This window comes from Prionailurus bengalensis, chromosome A1 (genome assembly GCF_016509475.1).
Source record: "Prionailurus bengalensis isolate Pbe53 chromosome A1, Fcat_Pben_1.1_paternal_pri, whole genome shotgun sequence".
Taxonomy (NCBI): Eukaryota; Metazoa; Chordata; class Mammalia; order Carnivora; family Felidae; genus Prionailurus; species Prionailurus bengalensis.
In genome coordinates, this window is record NC_057343.1 from 100,933,424 (window position 1) to 100,951,071 (window position 17,648).

The following is a 17,648-nucleotide window of genomic DNA, read 5'->3' on the forward strand; positions in this document are numbered from 1 at the left end:
AAATCTCCTAGAAATAATGTCACACAACTGTAATCTCACATTATTACCACTTAGTTTTCATTATGGGATTAATATAAGAAAAGCCCAAATGTAGAGTGTTTCTGATCTTTAGTAAAACTGCTAGTAATAACTTTGGTTTTACTTTTCAGTATCTCTTTCGTTAAGATTCTTGCAACAACACCGTGTTAGGGATAGTTTTCCCCTTACACCAGGTGTTATACCTCCTTCTATAAGCTCCATGGCTTATACCCCTACCAGTGAGGGTCACTGGGGTTTCCTCTCAGCCTCAGCTTGTCAGGGAGGTCGCTGAGAGCTGTCTGAAGCTACTGAAATCGATATCCTAATCTAGGATCACTGGAACTATTTCTATTCTTCTTGTATCGATACCTTGCTTAATTCTAAAACACTCTCTTTGTGGTCCTTATTCTGTTTCCATTTATTTAAAAGGTGGTATTACTGCTATTTTCATTTCATTTCATTTCATTTCATTCCAGTATATTTAACATAGAGTGTTACATTAGTTTCAAGTATACAATATAATGATTCAACACTTCCTTACATCACCGGGTGCTTATCACAAGTGCCCTCCTTAGTCCCTATCACCTATTTCCCCCATCCCCCACCCACCTCCCCTCTGGTAACTATCAATTTGTTCTCTATAGTTAAGAGTTTATTTCAGGGGTGCCTGGGTGGCTCCGAGGGGTGCCTGGGTGGCTCAGTGGGTTTGGCTCAGGTTATGATCTCGCGGTTTGTGAGTTCAAGCCCCAGGTCAGGCTCTGTGCTGACAGCTCAGAGCCTGGAGCCTGTTTCAGATTCTGTGTCTCCCTCTCTCTCTGCCCCTCCCTGACTCATACTCTGTCTCTCAAAAACAAATAAAAACATTTTTTTTTAAAGGAGTCTGTTTCTTGGCTTGCCTCTCTCTTTTTCCCTTACTCTTCTGTTTTGTTTCTTAAATTCCACATATGAATGAAATCATATGGTGTTTGTCTTTCTCTGACTCACTTACTGAGCATTATACTCTCTACCTCTATCCACGTTGTTGCAAATGACAAGATCTTGTTCTGTTTTATGGCTGAATAATATAATATAATATAACATATTATATAATATGCCACATCTTTATCCATTTATCTATTGATGAACGCTTGGACTGCTTCCATAATTTGGCTATTGTAAATTTGGCTATTGTAATGCTGCTATAAACGAAGAGGTGAATATATCTCTTTGAATGAGTGTTTTTATTTTTTGGAGGTAAGCACCCAGTAGTGCGATTCCTGGATCATAGGGTGGCTCTATTTTTAACTTTTCTGAGGCACCTCCGTACTGTTTTCCACAGTGGCTGCACCAGTTTGCATTCCCACAAACCTTGCAAGAAGGCTCTCCTTTCTCCACATCCTTGCCAACACATGTTGTGACAGCTACTTATTTTAAATTGTAAAAGTGAGTAGATGGATGACCGGTCACTTACACTGACTAGGAGAAAAGTTGTTAAATGTCCACTTTCCTTTGCCTTGCACCCTCCCGGCCTGAAAGATTGAACATGAAGTGTTCCCGACAGAGAAAAGACATTAACAAAAAAGGAGGGGGAAAAATGCGTGGAAAATAAAATGATAATGCCAATAGTGGCCAGCAAAATGATTGGAAACATATGAAAGTTAGTGGATTCAAGTTAAAAGAAATACACACATCGGAAAGCTTCCCTGAAGTGTTCAAGCACCTCTGTCCACATCCAGCCTTGGGAGACTTTCCCAGGAAAGTAGGAAGCAAAAGCAAAATCGTGATGAGCCCTAATAACATTCAGGGAGGGGGCATTTAGGTGCCTCCCCCCCATAAAAGAGTTCACACCTGAAAGTGCTTATACAGGCTCAGAGATGAACTTCTTCAAAAAAATCTTTTACTTCGATGTTAAAAAAGCAACGCCTCACCCCAGAAATATCTGAAATGTTGACAGGAAAAACTGTTGATCTAACCCTTCGCTCTGCGGGAACTTTAGACTTATCGGCTTCCTCTTTGCCTTCCTTTGATTACAGTTTCCTGGAATCCGTGGCCTTGGCAAGGTCCCAGGTGTAGACAGCCCTGCGCACAGGGCAAACCTGCCTGCCTGCCTCTGCCTCCTCTCTCTGCTGTGCCCTATCACCTTAGCTCATGAGCCAAGAAGGGCCTTCTGCCCTTTCTGCGGGGGTGGGGGTGGGGGAGGGGGGGTCCCATCTCTGTTTTCCCTCTCCACCTTCCCCACACCCACCTCCATCTCAAAACACCAGAGAAAGAGGTTGAAGAGCGAACCCTGTGGCTGTGAAGGCAAGATAGAGATGGTCCAGCCTTCTTTGCAAGTTTCAGACTGACAATCGTGAAATTAATGAAAAATAAAAGAGGTTCTCTTATCTCCGGTCCGCGCCCCGGGGGATGCATTTTTCTCTTCAGCTGAGAGCAGGCTTAGGAGTAAAATGTTGAAAACCTAAGAACATGGAGTGAACTGCAGGTTCAAATGCAGTTCAACCACAAATATAGCGCGTGGAGCAAGCTTCGGAAAATATAATATAGAACATCTTAGCCCTTTTATGGTATTAATTTTCTCCCACATCCCTTTAAGTTATTTTGTGCTTGTCTTCTGGCCTCCGCATCTGCCTGTTTTCTTCTCATTTTTCCTTCCAAAAGAAACCTTCTGACAATGTGACGTGAATGTCTTCATTAATGACCCGTGCCATTTTTTTGCTTATATGCTTGGTTAAATACTCGATTTTGGCTCATACTTTCCATGTGGAATATTAATATTCATTATTCTCAAAGTGAAGAGACGAACTTCTCATTTTTTTTCACTAAAAAAAAAAACCCTGTATTTAATTAATCTTCAAGTAAATGAACCTATAAAATATACTAAGGAACTTTTGGGTATTTTGAAAATCCTTGCTTCTGCTTTGTCCTTTCTCTTACATCTTGAATTCCTCAAATACTTTCAAAGTCACTTTGCAGGCATTAGACCCTATTACGTGGCTAATAAAAAACATGGCTAAAAACTAGTTAGCCATTTTCTGATGAATGTAACTTATTGGCGTAATTCAGTGTAGAGTAATAGAAGAAAAATGTTCTCCCTCAAATGTGCTTTAAAAAAAATTACTCTTCCTTAATTATCAAAGTATCACTGATATACAATGTCATATTAGCTTCAGGTATACCACACAGTGAGCTCACAAGCCTGTCGCCTCAGTGCTCACCCCGATAAGCATAGTTACCATCTGCCACAATACAACACAATTGCAGTATTTCTAGCTATATTCCCGATCTGCGCTTTTCATTTCCATGACTTACTTATTTTATGACTCAAAGTTCGTACCGCTTAATCCCCTTTACCTTATTTCACCCATTCCCTCCCCACCTCCCCTCTAGCAAATAATGTGCTTTTTCAAAAACGCGGATCCTCTCAGGAGTAACTCCATTTTCCATTTTGCTTGGTGTATGTTAGTGGCTTTACTCCTCTAGAATCTGTCACGTCGGCTCAGGTGTGCAGAAACCAGAAATGTGTTCCCTTCTTATTTTGATTTTGCTCTGTTTCCACTACAGGTATAACCCCGACAGCTTTAGTGAAAAGCTGGCTGATTCTAAAATAAGCACATAGTTTACCCTGATTCGTGACCCTGATTTACTTATTTTACCCTGATTATTCCTTGGGGGGAGAGAGAACCACACCACCAACTCAAATTTGTTTCTGCTTTCATACCACCTAGTGCTCCTTACGAACACACTGGAAAAGGTCATTTCATTCCGCTGAAATTTCTTGCAGCTCAACTTAACCGGGTCTTTCCATTATTTGGTGAGTATTATTCCCTAATTGAATCAGTATCACATTCTTTGCAGTGCCAGGAGAATTCCAGATTTTTTTTTTTTTTTGCAAAAAATTTCAGTAATTTTTGCTGTTCTGTTTCCCAGAATCTGAATCTCTTTGTTCTCTGAAAATGATTTGCCTCATACTTAGAAGACTAAGTTCCTCCTACAGGAGCTCTGCTTAGGCTTCACTTCTTTCTTAAGTTATTTATTTTGAGAGAAAGAAAGAGAAAGAAAGGGAGGGGCAGAGAAAGGGAGAGAGAAAGAGAGAGAATCCCAGGCAGGCTCCGAGCTGTCAGCACAGAGCCCGACACAGTGTTCAAACCCGGGAACCGTGAGATCATGACCTGAGCTGAAATCAAGAGTCTGATGCTTAACCCACGGAGCCACCCAGGTGCCCCTTGTGCCTTACTTCTTAACAACCCATCTCTATTTCATCTTTTTTCCCTGTCCTCAGAGGCTAACATCTCCATCACATCCCAGATCCTATCTTCTCCTGCTTTGTCTGAGAACCTTGTTCTCATACTGTCCCTCTTCTCTTCATTCTAACCAGCTCTCTCTGCCTGAGACATTCCTACCCCTAAAACAACAACAAAGCACTTCTTCAATCTACTCATCTCTCAAATTTCCTTTCTGCAGACTTTTCAAACATACATTTATTTCCTTGACCTAATCTTTAGCTTGTAATAGTTTAATTTTTATTCTTGTCCCTCCATTGAAGCTAAACTCTTAGAAGTCACTGGTATAAAATCTGCCCGCCAGCGAATCTAGTGACCTTTCTCAAGCCCCCGTTACTCATAGTGGCGTTGGACAGAGCTGATGAAGCCACCTTTCTGGAAACCGGAAGTGTTTGCAGAATTCTCAATGGAGTCTTTTATCTCCATGGCCTGTTTCTTTAACTGCAAAATTGAACCTTTATCTTTTTAGGCTGTGATTTCCCATGCCCAATCTCTTTGCCGTAGATATTCCCTCAGGACTTTGCCTCCATACATTCTCTATATACTCCTTTTCTAGAGTTTTCATGGTTTTAAACATCTCTGTGTGCATAGCTCTGAAACCCATTAATTCTGAATGACACGTCTGTCTTTCCTGTCTTGGCTGTACTTACGTTTAAATTCTACTAGTATATCAAATGCAACAGGTCCAGAACAGAATCCATTTTTTCTCCTCCCCCAACTTGCCTTTCCAGGTTTCCAGCTTTCTGCAAGTGACATCACCACTAATGTTCTCTTGGATCCATGATTTCCTGCTCCCAGAGCTGTGAATGCTCAAAGGTGTATGCTGGCAAGATTGCCCTTTGAGATACATTATTGCCAGATTAATTTTCTTGAAGTAAAATTATAGGGTATTCCCCTGCTTAACAGCTTCCTCTCATTTACAAAACGAAATCCAGCTCTTAGCATGGTATTTGTTATTCATAGCATGGCTGCAGCAGAACTATCTGGTTCTAGTTCTCAAGGTTACACCAAATTCCAGGCAACTATTTGTTATTATTAATATAAATATTTTATATTAGTTGCTATTCTCTGTACTCGTCTTCGGGTTCCTATCCCTGAGGCTTTGCTCATGCTGTTTTCCATCTCCAAAACCTTCTTGTGATCCAAATCCTACCCATCCTTAAAGGGCCACTTCCTTTAGGCTTTCCCTGATCTTCACAACTAGAAGAACTATTTCCAACTTCTGCACTTCATTTGTGTTACTAATATAGCCATGCTAGTTTTCTTTTGCTTAGTGTTTACATGAAACTTCTTCCCCATCCTTTTACTTGTCATATGTTTGTGTCTTTATTCATAAAATGTGTTTCTTGTAAACAACATAGAGTTGTTTTTTGTCTATACTATTTTTTTATCTAGTCTGTCAATCCTTGCCTTTTAATTATGTTCTTTAGTCCATTTATATTTGCTGCAATTATTGATATGTTTGCATTTAAGTCTACCATCTTGGCATTTTAATTCTATTTGTTCCTCTTGCCCTTTTTCTTTATTTGTTGGTTGCTTGGTTGGTCTTATATTCATCCTTTCCTCCTTTTCTTTGGCAAGTGATTAACTTACCATTTTTTAAAAATATTCTATCTCCCCTGTTGAATTCTTCACTCAGCCTCTTTGTGTGTCTTTGCCCTTTGTGATTACTGTAGAGAATAAAAATTGCATCTTTAGTATATCACATTCTATGTTTGAAAAATTACTTCAAGGAAAATCTAAGAATTCTATGACAATCTCTTTCCGATGTTTCATCCCTGCTTTAGTTCAGTTCAATGTACTATAGGCTTTAAATTCTCCCAGTGATAAGCTTCCTCTGTTTTGTACTTAGTATAAAGCCTGGAGCCAAAAGCCTGTTCCCTGTTCACCTGCTGCACCCTTAGAAGGCTGTGGCCCTTCATGCATGCAACACAGAGGGAGTCCTTCCTACTGCCCCCTTCCTCCTTAGGTCCCACACCTCCATCAGCAGTAGACTCTTCTTATCTGGTACCCAGTGCAAGGCCTAATTCTCCAGCTCCACCTTCCCATCCAGGCAGGCCCTGCATTCTTGAATTGGTGAAGATTTCTCTCAACAGTCCTGACTCTCTCCAATGTTAGACTGCCACCCGCTGTTACTGGATGTGAGACCTGGTGGATGGGAGGGTTTATGTAGACAGTTCCTGCATGGCTCCTCCTTAGTAGGGTTCATGCTCACCTGTCCTGCCTTTTCTCTGTGGCAGACAACTACTGTCTCATATTCTTGTAAGGTTGGAGCATGGGAGGTGTTGGTTCTGCTGATGTACTCTCAGACTGAGGCAGTTCTTCTAGTTCATTAACTTACCTTGCAACCGTGAGTCTCCAATGGACTCAAAAATAACGGTTCTGTAAGTTCTCTGATTGGTTCTAATTGCTTAAGCAGGAGCAATGTTTCTTGTAACTTTCTATCCCCTGGACAGAAGCAGAAACACCTTTTCTGTTTTATCCTTAACTCTTCCTTAGATTTAGTCCTCCCAGAAACAAATGCTAAGTAAAGGATTTGAGGATTTGATTTCAAGTGGTTTATTTGGGAGGTGATCCCAGGAAGCCCCAGTAGAGTAGTGGGAGGAAAGACAGGGAAGAGAAGGAAGTCTGTACAGTGTGTGAATGAGCACCTGAGCTGCAATCCCATGGAACACTGCGTGGAATCAGCCTCAGTAAGGAAGTGGCTATTTATCCACCACCCGCTGCTTGTGATTGATTAGCTGCCCTGTCTATGGGTGGAACCTAGACCAGGTCAAAAAAGGCTGAGAGTCACAGATACCTCCCAGAGGAAGTTGTCCATGTGTAAGGGAATGTGGGAGGGTACCCAATGTCTGTTCTAAACTCTCCAATGACACTTACAGCTTTAATTCTCAGGGATATTGGCATACTAGAGCCTGAGTTTAGCGAAAAGATGATTCAGACATGATTTATTTTTGTAGTCTCCTAGCATGGAGAATAACCAGGAGATAATTAATAATTATTAGATGAGAAAACACATTTTATAAGAAAAGCCAGTTTGTAGAATTCTAGTTAGTTCTTCTTTATTTCCTATCATTCTCCCAAACCCACATCTTCACACACACCCCACTCACTCAGATGGTATGGTTTATTCCCTTAAGTGCCACAGAAGTTCAATTTACCTGACTGGTTGAAATTAGAAAACGAAAAACCAAAAAAAAAATGTGATTGTCTAGCTAATTTGAATGTACTATAATTTTAACGTATAATTTCTACACCTAAACTTTATCTAACAGATATTTTATATTATTTGTAGCCAGCAATGATAAGGCGTCCACCAACAATCATCTGCTACATTTGTGGCCGTGAATATGGAACAAAATCCATTGCCATCCACGAGCCACAATGTCTGAAAAAATGGCATAATGAAAACAACCTGTTGCCCAAAGAGTTAAGGAGATCAGAACCCAAGAAACCAGAAGTCAGGACCATTACTGGTAAGTTTTTGAAAAGGAAAAAAGAAAGAAAGAAAGACTTGAGCGCATATGGGGAGAATTTTCTCCGTGAAATTTTAAGAGAAGAGGTATTCTTTTCTTACTTATTCAAACATCAGAAATCAGCAACATTTACTGTCTTCATTATAACCAAATAGGAAAAATGGTTCTAGAATGCCTGACCAAGGTGCCTTCAGATGCTGAGACACAAAGACGCTACTTCTGGCAAAACCATGCAAGGAGAGGGACCCACTGGAATTTCTTGTATTTCCCAGAAGTTACTTTCCTATATTATCAAACATGATACTTAAAGAACATGAAGCCTCAAAAATCTTTCAGGGCATCTGGAGACATGTTTTCAAATAGGAATATGTCTTCGCGTTCACAGAGCAGGGTACCAAACTCAAAGTGTGCAGGATCTACTAGCCGGGGTATAAAACTGAGTAAATTGATCCATGTGTGACACGAGGGAAGCTGAGGACCATGGGGAGCTGGAGAATTATGGACTCTCTCCAAAGGAGGCAGCTGGAAATTTAGCCTAGTGTGGGCATAGTTTTCAACAATACAAAAGAAACTGGAAATCTAGAAATCTGTATGCTTTGGTTTTTTTTTTTTAATGTTTATTTATTTTTGAGGGAGAGACAGACACACAGAGTGTGAGTAGGGGAGGGGCAGAGAAAGAGAGGGAGACACAGAATCTGAAGCAGGTTCCAGGCTCCGAGCTGTCAACACAGAGCCCAACGTGGGACTTGAGCTCACAAACTGCGAGATCATGACCTGAGCTGAAGTCGGATGCTTAACCGACTGAGCCACCCAGGCACCCCCAGGCCCAGAGCTTTCAAATTTTGCAACTAATACATTGTAAAGCATTGCACAAGCCAGATGAAGCTCCATCAACTGCCATGTGTGGCCTCCCCACAGAGCCTTATGCTTACTCATTTGGGGTGAGAACAAAGTCATCCAGAGACTGCCATGCAAACTCTGACTTCCTCCTCTTATTTCTCCCATTGTCATTTTCTCAGCGGATCCCCTCATTCCCCTCAAGGGAAAACCATTCTTGGTTTTAAGAAAAGTTATCATTCAACCCACCAATCCCTCATGTGTAACTGTAGACTGGCATAGCCGTAGGGTACCCCAGAAGTCATTACCATTGATTAGTCCAAAGCCCTCTTGTTAGAAATGTAACCCAAGAGGAGCGCCTGGGTGGCACAGTTGGCTGAGCATCTGACTTTGGCTCAGGTCATGATTTCACAGTTTGTGAGTTCGTGCCCCACGATGGGCTCTGTGCTGACAGCTCAGAGCTCAGAGCCTGGAGCCTGCTTCGGATTCTGTCTCCTCTCTCTCTGCCCCTCCCTCACTCATGCTCTCTCTCTCTCTCTCTGAAAAATAAATAAACATTAAAAAAAAAGAAATGTAACCCAAGAACCCACAGAGTGGAATCTAGGTTGTCATGATAAAGTTCTAGAGGCTACAAGAACCCATTTATTCACAGCCCTTACCAAGGGGAGGACTCTTCACACAGGTGGGAAAAGAGCTCAAGATGAACACATCCATCCATTGAAATTAGAGCATTTGCCCACAAGGATGTTGTTTATCTCATTGGAACTCTCTTCCCAGCAGTTCTCTGTGTTTTCAAAAAATCTGTTTTCTACACTTCTGACCATATCCGTTTTTCTGCTTGAGCATAATTATCACAAGTCTAGAAGATCAGAGAGTAATGACTGGCTTGAAGGCCCTCGGGGATTCATTAATCAGTTACTGCCCACAGATGGAAAAGGTAGGCCCCGTAACTGCCCTTCTCTGCAACTTTCCTCTTGGTCCCATGCTGTTTCTATTTCTGAAGGCATCCTGCCTCAGGAGGCAGAGAGAGAATCCCCATTCTTGTTTCCATCCCACAGACTTACTGTGGTCATGAAGTCCAAATAACCCTTCCTCCAGATCCAAAGTCAAAGTCATACTCAAAAACTTTTAGCAACATGATGAGTCATCTCCAGTGAGACTCCGTGAATACTCTGGAATTTTTGAATCCATAGGAAAAGTCATGAGTAAGGAGAAAGTCAGTGCCATTTTATTTTTCAATAGTCTTCAAAGCTCTCAAAATTCATATCCTGCGTAGAAAGTGGTACTTGGTTTGTCTAAAGGAGAAATACTAGGCTGTGCTGGGGTTCAATTTTTCATGGAGTAAAATAAGGAACATTCAAAGTAGCAGGAGAGAATCTGAAGTTTACTATGGTTGTGTGAACCATTAGGAAGAAGTCATAGGAAAATTGCCTGGGCTTTCGTGAAGAAATATATTCTGTTAAAATGATTTTTTGTTAAGTATGTAATTTATGTTTGAGTGCCTGGCTACATTTGGGGGGGGGTGCTATTTGGGGCAATTCTAAGACACAGTCAATTTAATGTACTAAAGTCATTCTATTTAAATAAGGTTTATCAAAGCTAACTCCCACACTGTTTCTCTAAAATAAAGCCATATGCCTTTTTTCCTATGCTCTGCCAATGAAGATTATACATCTCTCAGACGTCTTGATTGTTCTCTTAAGGACGCTTCTTTTCATCAGGTTAACTATTATGTTTGCATTCTTTGGTTTAATTATTTAAAGAATCTCCACATTTATGACCGTGAAGAGATGATACATTTTTAGGATATCATTCATCCTAAATTCACCCTAACTGTCAGTGTTGGCCTTTAAAAACATTCCACTGAAGGATTACAAAAGAGGAAAGTACAAATACATGTTCTTTTCCCTTTGTAAGCTTCTATTTAGAGTCAATTGAAAGAAGGCCAAAAGCTATATTTGCAAGATAATCATGTGTAAGCAAAGATGTTAATAATTAGTGAAGAATGCATATCATAATACATAAAACAACTCCTTCCCCTTTTTAAAATCCAAGGAGCGAAAAGTCTCTGGTTCATAGCTCACTTTTTATTCAACCCCTGAAAGAGGGTTTGGAACAAAAAGTATGATTTGTTTAAAAGCCTCAGTCAACAGGTATTTCCTGAAAATATTTTCCATAAAAAGTAGAGTATGGTGCTCCAGAATAAAAAAGGATCCATTTTTACCATTTTCTTCTTTTCTTTCCTTTTTGGTCCTTTTTTCTTTTTTCTTCTTCTTTTTCTTTAACTTTCCAGCCAAAGGTTTCTATGATCTCGATGCCTTAAATGAAGCTGCTTGGACCAGCGCCCTGAGCCAGTTGGTTCCCTGTAATATTTGTGGGCGTACCTTCCTGCCAGACAGACTGATTGTTCACCAACGATCCTGTAAGCCAAAAGTCGCCAAGTAAAGCCCTTTCTCCCAGCAACAGTGTTACAGGACTTAGATCCTTTCGAGAGAGATGGGGGTACGGAGGGAAGGAGAAAAAGGAGGCGAGGAGAAGAAACAAGAAAAACTGAAATTGTCACGAGGCTGTCTACGGGAAGCCAGCTGGGTGCTTGGGTGGCACGAACGTGACCGTGATGTGGTGGGCAGGCGCTCTGCTTTCAGCAAGCAGCTGCGTGCATGTGCACAGACACACGGGGGGCTGTGTCACACTCTGTCAAGCAGAATTACAGTGGGCCGCCCCTCATTGGGGCTGGCTTTTTTGTCTCGAGAAAATTTCAGAGCCAACTGTTGGTGTTTTTCCACCATTCTCTCCCCGCACCCACCCAGCAAGATTTTGAACTTCACAGTTAGGTCTCTCATTATTCTGGGTACAGAGGTTTCAGGTGGTCATTTCAGGCAACTCCTTAAGTCTCAAGAAAAACTGGATTCCTTCCCATCCCTGTGCTTTCTGAAATAATGTACCATTCCCTGTTTCTTCCGATCCGGTAAAAGTTTTTAATTGAGCTAGCGATTGGGAATCTTTTCTCTGTAAAATCATTGCATGACAAAGACGTTCAAAAAAGAGCTAAGGAGTTCAAGTACTAGAACGATGTCTAACTCATACTCCCTTGCTAAGAGCAGGAAATGCTACAGAGAAATTTCAGAACCTGTTCCAGCTTCATATGTCACAAGATTGCTACAGCGCCATTCATCAAATGGGTGGAGGTTAGCTCCTTCCTTCTATAGGCAAAGTCCAGAGAGTTCTCTCTGCCCTCACAGGGGCTTATAGGTGTTTTATTGTTGAGGTCTACAATCTTGCCAGGAAGTTCTGCACCACCCCACCCACTACCCCTGCAATGGGTTGTGAAACTGCCCTGTATTTTAGGCCTTGAATGTGTATTCATAGGGGCAAGGCTCTCCTGGGAGGAGGCCAGGGTCAGGGAGGTGCTCTGCCCAGGAAATTCTGCTCCCCCTCTGGGCAGTTTTGCTTGAGATCTTTGTTCCTTTTATGGCTGAAGTTCAGAGCCATTCTGGATCCCCTGGGTTCCTGCAAACCTTGCATTCACGACCTAACCCAGCACGTTAGCTCCACATTCTACAAGCAAATTTATTTGACCTGATGTTTTAGTCACACATCTCCATATTATAAGCGGTTAGGTTAAGATAATTGCCCTAGTTGTTCTTTTTTTTTTTTTCCTGCCTGTTCTAAAGGAAGAAGAGGTTAACTTTTCAAATAGTCTTTAGATAACCTCAGAGAAGATTACCATCTTGAGAAAGACAGCATTTAATGACCCGTTGATGGTTTAGTTCTTTTATTTTGCGGGCAAAAATGACATTTAGTAGTGGAGTTAGTATAGTGTGAGTCAGACTCTGTGCCTCGTGCTTCCCATACTTCAGTGTATATAAATCTCACATCAACCCTACAAGGAGACGTTATCTATATTTTACATCCGAGGAAACGGGTATTTAAATAGGTCAATAGCTAACTAGAGGTCACACTGGGCTGGAGTCGAGTGAAGCAAACTCGCAACCGTTGGAATTCCAAACTCATACTCTTTGCCAGTGCTATTTGCGTGATGGATGTCATCACGAACACAATGAACTGTACTAACCAACGATCTGCCAGGTGTGATTTTTTTTTTTTTAATCCAGTGTTTAGCACCTAAGGCAACTGGGAATCTCAGCATGCTTGTAGTTTTTGCCTGCTGGAATTTTTGGTCAACTGTGGAGGTGAAAACAGAAGTCGGAACTGCCCTCGCTGTCTTGCAGAGGCCACTGTGCCTTCTGCTAATGGTGGAAGCAGTCAAATGGGGGAAACAAAGCAGAAGTGCTGGTCTCAACTTTGAAAGCAGTTGCCTAAAAAAGACATCCTTATACACATTTCTTTCAAAGCATGACCAAAAAAAAAAAAAAATCAAAATAAATGACTCTCTGAAGGAGTTCTGTGAGTTCTTTTTTTTTTTTTAAACGTTTATTTATGTTCGAGTGAGAGAGAGAGAGAGAGAGAGAGAGAGTAAATCGGAGAGGGGCAGAGAGAGAAAGGGACAGAAGATCCAAAGCAGGCTCTGCACTGACAGCAGCAAGCCCGATGCGGGGCTCGAACTCAAGAGCCATGAGAGCGTGACCTGAGCCAAAGTCGGATGCTTAACCGACTGAGCCACCCAGGCGCCCCAGGTCTGTGAGTTCTTGAAGTGGGAAACATTTCTGCCTCCAGCTCTGCCACAGCTGGCCTGCAAGTGCTCCGTGGAATTAAATCCACAGCAAGGTCAGGAGATGACATCAGTCCAAGAGTTCCTGTCTGTTAGCAAGGCAGGCAGTCAAGATCTCCCCATTGCTAGGAAAGAGCTTACTTGTTCTGCCACCTGCCCTCCTCCCAATGAATTCATCTCTGTGCAGATATTCCTACTGTCCAAAGAAATCGGTAGGTGGCCCTTCCGTGAGTTGTGAACTTGAACCTTGCCGTGGTCCCCATAGATACTCTCCTAGAGGATGACGAGCAGATACGAGATGAAGTTACTCAGAGCTCTTACGCTTACACTTATGCTTACGCCCACAGGCAGGTCCTGGTGTGGGGTCCGATAGTGTTACAGGCAACGGCAACAATACACTTCCCCCCCTGCTCTGTTAACTGCTGCAGACTTTCATGAGATTTCCCTTTAGTTGACGTTGCTGGAAGACTGCCAGGATGTCTTGATGCTCATTTGCACATTCAATTCACATCACAGTTGCAGGGTATGTCCTATCAGCAGGGGATCCTGGGGACCGAACAAGCATGTCCTAGTAGGGGTGTGGAGAAGAAGAGTCTCCTCCTGTGAGTAAGCATGGAAATCTGTGAAGAGCTCCTTTGCAGAGACTCTTCAGGCAGCCCCATCATAATGGTTTCTGACAGACAAGTATTTCCAACTGGGGTCTCAGGGATGGCTCCCAGATGACGCTGCTTCAGCCTGAGGAATACTGGCCCAGGTCCCTTCACGGAAAAAGAAGCTGCTATTGACAAGCAGAATCATTTGTGGAGCAGGGAGGCGATAGAGAGCAGATATCCAATATCTTCTACTTCCTGAACACCAGAAAACAGCCCTCGGTTTTTCTGTCCTTGTCCACTTTTGACATTAGTAGCATTTCGTCTCAATACCCCCCACCTAAACCAGTCCTCGTGGCTTTAAGCCCACATCCGGTCAAGGCTGGAGGTTCAAGTTCAGCTCCTTCCGTTCCCCCACTCCTGAAGGATCTTTTCTCCCCTGTGGGGACGGTCCCCCTTCCTTTATCATTTGTGACTTTCCCAGTGACCCAGCATGCGGCCCACGTGAAATCCCATGTCTGTTCTGCTGATGCTCCCCACTCTCTGTGAGCACTGTGGTCGGAGACGAGAAATGACATGTTCCGGCACTTGGAAGAAACAGACTCCTCGGAGAAGCAGTGACCCTTCCAGAGAGGGCCAGACTGGGGGGTGTAGAGAGAACATACACCAGGATAAACCCTTCACATAGGACGGGGCACTGCTGTGATTTCTTCTGCTCGAATTTTGTCATCAAAAGACTTAAACAAATACAACTCATAAAAAAGTATGATGAAGTCCCATGTTCTCAACACCCATGTAAAACTTTCTTCTTGAGATCCTGGGGTTGAACTTGAGTAGTTTAAATGTCAGCTACTAGTCCGTGAGGTAAACGAGGAAGATGAACAGGCAGGGAGAGTTGTTGAGAGCCTGGGGTACCAAGGTCCACCTGAAAATGCCTTTCAATTCTGCTTATGGAAACATGAGATGAAGCCAGCAGTGGGTATAATCTAACTTCAAATGTGATTTGGAAAAAAGTGAAACCTGACCTAGACGTCCTGGGGCCAGGTCCTATCACTGATGCACATTGGTCACCTATAGGTCAAGGGTTTTCAGATAATTCTAAGTTGAGAGTATGTTATACAAAATAACAGCCCCCCCACCAAATGTTGATGCCCAGCCCCAAAACTTCTGAATTTGTCACCTTACGTGGTAAGAGAGACCTTGCAGATGTGATTAAGACCTTGGAGGGGGGAGATGACTTCACATTATCTGGATGGGCCCAATCTAATTGAACGACTCTTTAAAAGTGGAACGAGAAAGGGGCGCCCGGGTGGCTTAGTCGGTGAAGCGTCTGACTTCGGCTCAGGTCATGATCTCACGGTTCATGGGTTCAAGCCCCGCGTCAGGCTCTGTGCTCACAGCTCAGACCCCGGAGCCTGCTTGGGATTCTGTCTCTCCCTCTTTCTCTGCCCCTGCCCCCCACTTGCACTCTGTCTCTCTCAAAAATAAATAAAACATTTTTTAAAATTAAAAAAAAAAAAGAGGGGAAAGAGGTGGGTCAGAGACATGGCAGCATGAGAAAGATTTGTCACCCCACTCCTGGCTCTAAGATGCTGGCAGCTGTGTGCAAGGACCAGAGAGAAGCCTACAGGAGCTAACTGTGGCCCCAGCTGACAGCCAGCCAGGAAACGGGAACCTCAGTCCCATAACGACCACTTGCTGGGGTCTGTCAACAACACAAATGAGCAAGGAAGCACCTTCTTCCCCGGAGCCTCCAGAAAGAAATGCTACCCTGCCAACAATTTGTTTTTATCTGGTGAATCCAAGGTCGAACTCCTGACCTGCAGAGCTGTAAGAAAATAAATGTGTACCGTGTAAGCCAGCAACTGTACAGTCATTTTTGGGGCAGCAACAGAGAACTAATAGAAGGAGCATCTATGTGGCACAGGGAGGACCAGTAAAACTCCCCATCGATCGGAGCTAAAGTTCTCACATCCGCGTGGGATGCCAGCTGCCACCTCCGTGGCTCGCATTAGGACAGCACAACCGACATTTCAGTCGGGGTAGATTGCCCCAGGGGACTGGCTCCAAGATTTGCCACCCCTGAATCCGCAGTGAATTTGTAACACCTCACATTCCGGACTCAAATTTTCAATGTTCTGTTTAATCATTGTGAATTTTAATGTTCTGTTGTATTTTTAACCACAAAACTGATTGTCAAACGGACATACTTGTTTTAAAAATAATAGTAGGGGCGCTTGGGAAGCTCAGTCAGTTAAGCATTTAACTCTTGATTTCAGCTCAGGTTTCATGCATTTGAGCCCCACATCAGGCTCTGTGCTGTCAGCATGGAGCTTGCTTTGGATCCTCTGCCCCCCGCCCTCTCTGCTCCTCCCCTGCTTGCATTCTCTCTCCCTCTCTCAAAAATAAATAATGTTTTAAAATTATGTAAAAAATAATAGTAAATGGACAGATGGGGTTGAATTATTTGGTCATCAACCTTTCATGCCAATAACCCCAATGGTCCTGCCTTGCCCACCTATCTGTCCTTTCTGTGGGCCATAGAGAGAAAATCACCACATATTCAGAAATGGCAGTTACTGCTACAGGAATCTCTAAGGAAGGTACTGACTGAAAACTAGTCAAAACATCCAAACCCAGAAAGTGCAGGTAAGGTTTGAACAAATCCCAAAGCTCCGTTACGACTTTCCACCGGCTCTCATGAGGGGCCATCCGCAGATCTAAAAAGTAGGCTAGGCCATCCATCAAAATAACTCACTTCAAATGTAGGGAAAGGGTGGGAAAATGATCTGAGGACTGGTATTCAGCCAATTTGTCAAGCAAGAAATTTGCCTTTAATGACTTCATCTCCCTTCTTTGAACCTTCTGATTCTCTGTCAAGGATTCTCAAGGATCTTATGGTCACACACCTCACCCACTGCTGCCCAGGATTCTGTTTCTGTTGGATCAAAAACTCAAGTTCTCCATGCTCTAGATATCCCTCTACCTCTCCTTCAAAAATCTGCCCTTCGAGGGGCACCTGAATGGCTCAGCGGGTTAAGTGTTTGACTTTGGCTCAGGCCATGATCTCATTCATGGTTTGTAAGTTTGAGCCCCCATTGGGCTCTGTGCTGTTCGGATTCTCTGTTCCCCATTCTCTCTTCCTGTCTCTGTCTCTCTCTCTCTCTCTCTCTCTCTTAAAAATAAACATTAAAAGAAACCTTCTCTTTGACTTTTTTACTGCCTGTCTCCCTTTCTCAACTTTTCACTAGATATTTCAGCAGAAATAAATTTGAGAAAGTCATCTATGCTAAGGGGATCCTCGAAGAGAATGGTTTTATGTGCTATTTCTTCCAGGTGATATAGTTGGGTTTTTTTGTGTTTTTTTTTTAATTCTAGTGTAATTAACATCAGGTGCTGTAATTATTCTACAAGAAGCTTCCTGGAAATATTAGGCCTTTATCCAAAGTAATAAAATATGTGTGGTGGAATTTCAAACAGAATGTTGAGTGAAGAAGGCATGTGGCAGGGGTGGGAGGGTCTCTCCTTGACCATACGTGTCCCTCATCACACCTCACAGACCTCTGCCAACTCCACATCTGAGTAAGGACATCTCTGACAGGCATCCATTTCTAGCTCCTGTTAAGTGTAACTGATGTAATAGACCGAAAACATGGTGGCTGAAATAACACAGAAATTTCTTTCCTGCTTTAAATGGAGCACTGGTCAAGCGTATGATTTAGTGAAGTGTCTCTTCTTCATGAAATCACTCAGGGCCCCAGGATGATGAAGTCTCTCTAGTTTTCACCATGTTGCC

General features: G+C 42.7%; 1 protein-coding gene across 7 annotated transcripts in view; it reads left to right on the forward strand.

Moving 5' to 3' along the window:
- The window catches only part of LOC122486695 (zinc finger protein 474), a 60,835-nt gene extending 47,843 nt beyond the window's left edge, over positions 1-12,992 (forward strand). For 2 of the 7 annotated variants that reach the window (XM_043586161.1, XM_043586195.1), the window contains 2 exons: positions 7,573-7,753; positions 10,884-11,053. In XM_043586161.1, coding sequence (XP_043442096.1) covers positions 7,573-7,753; positions 10,884-11,035 — 333 coding nt within the window. In that variant the 3' untranslated portion in view covers positions 11,036-11,053. Of the gene's footprint in view, positions 1-3,722; positions 3,809-7,572; positions 7,754-10,255; positions 10,312-10,883; positions 11,054-12,264 lie in introns of those variants that run through there. The other 5 variants (XM_043586179.1, XM_043586171.1, XM_043586187.1 and 2 more) reach the window with 5 other exon arrangements.
- The last annotated feature ends 4,656 nt before the right edge of the window (positions 12,993-17,648 follow it).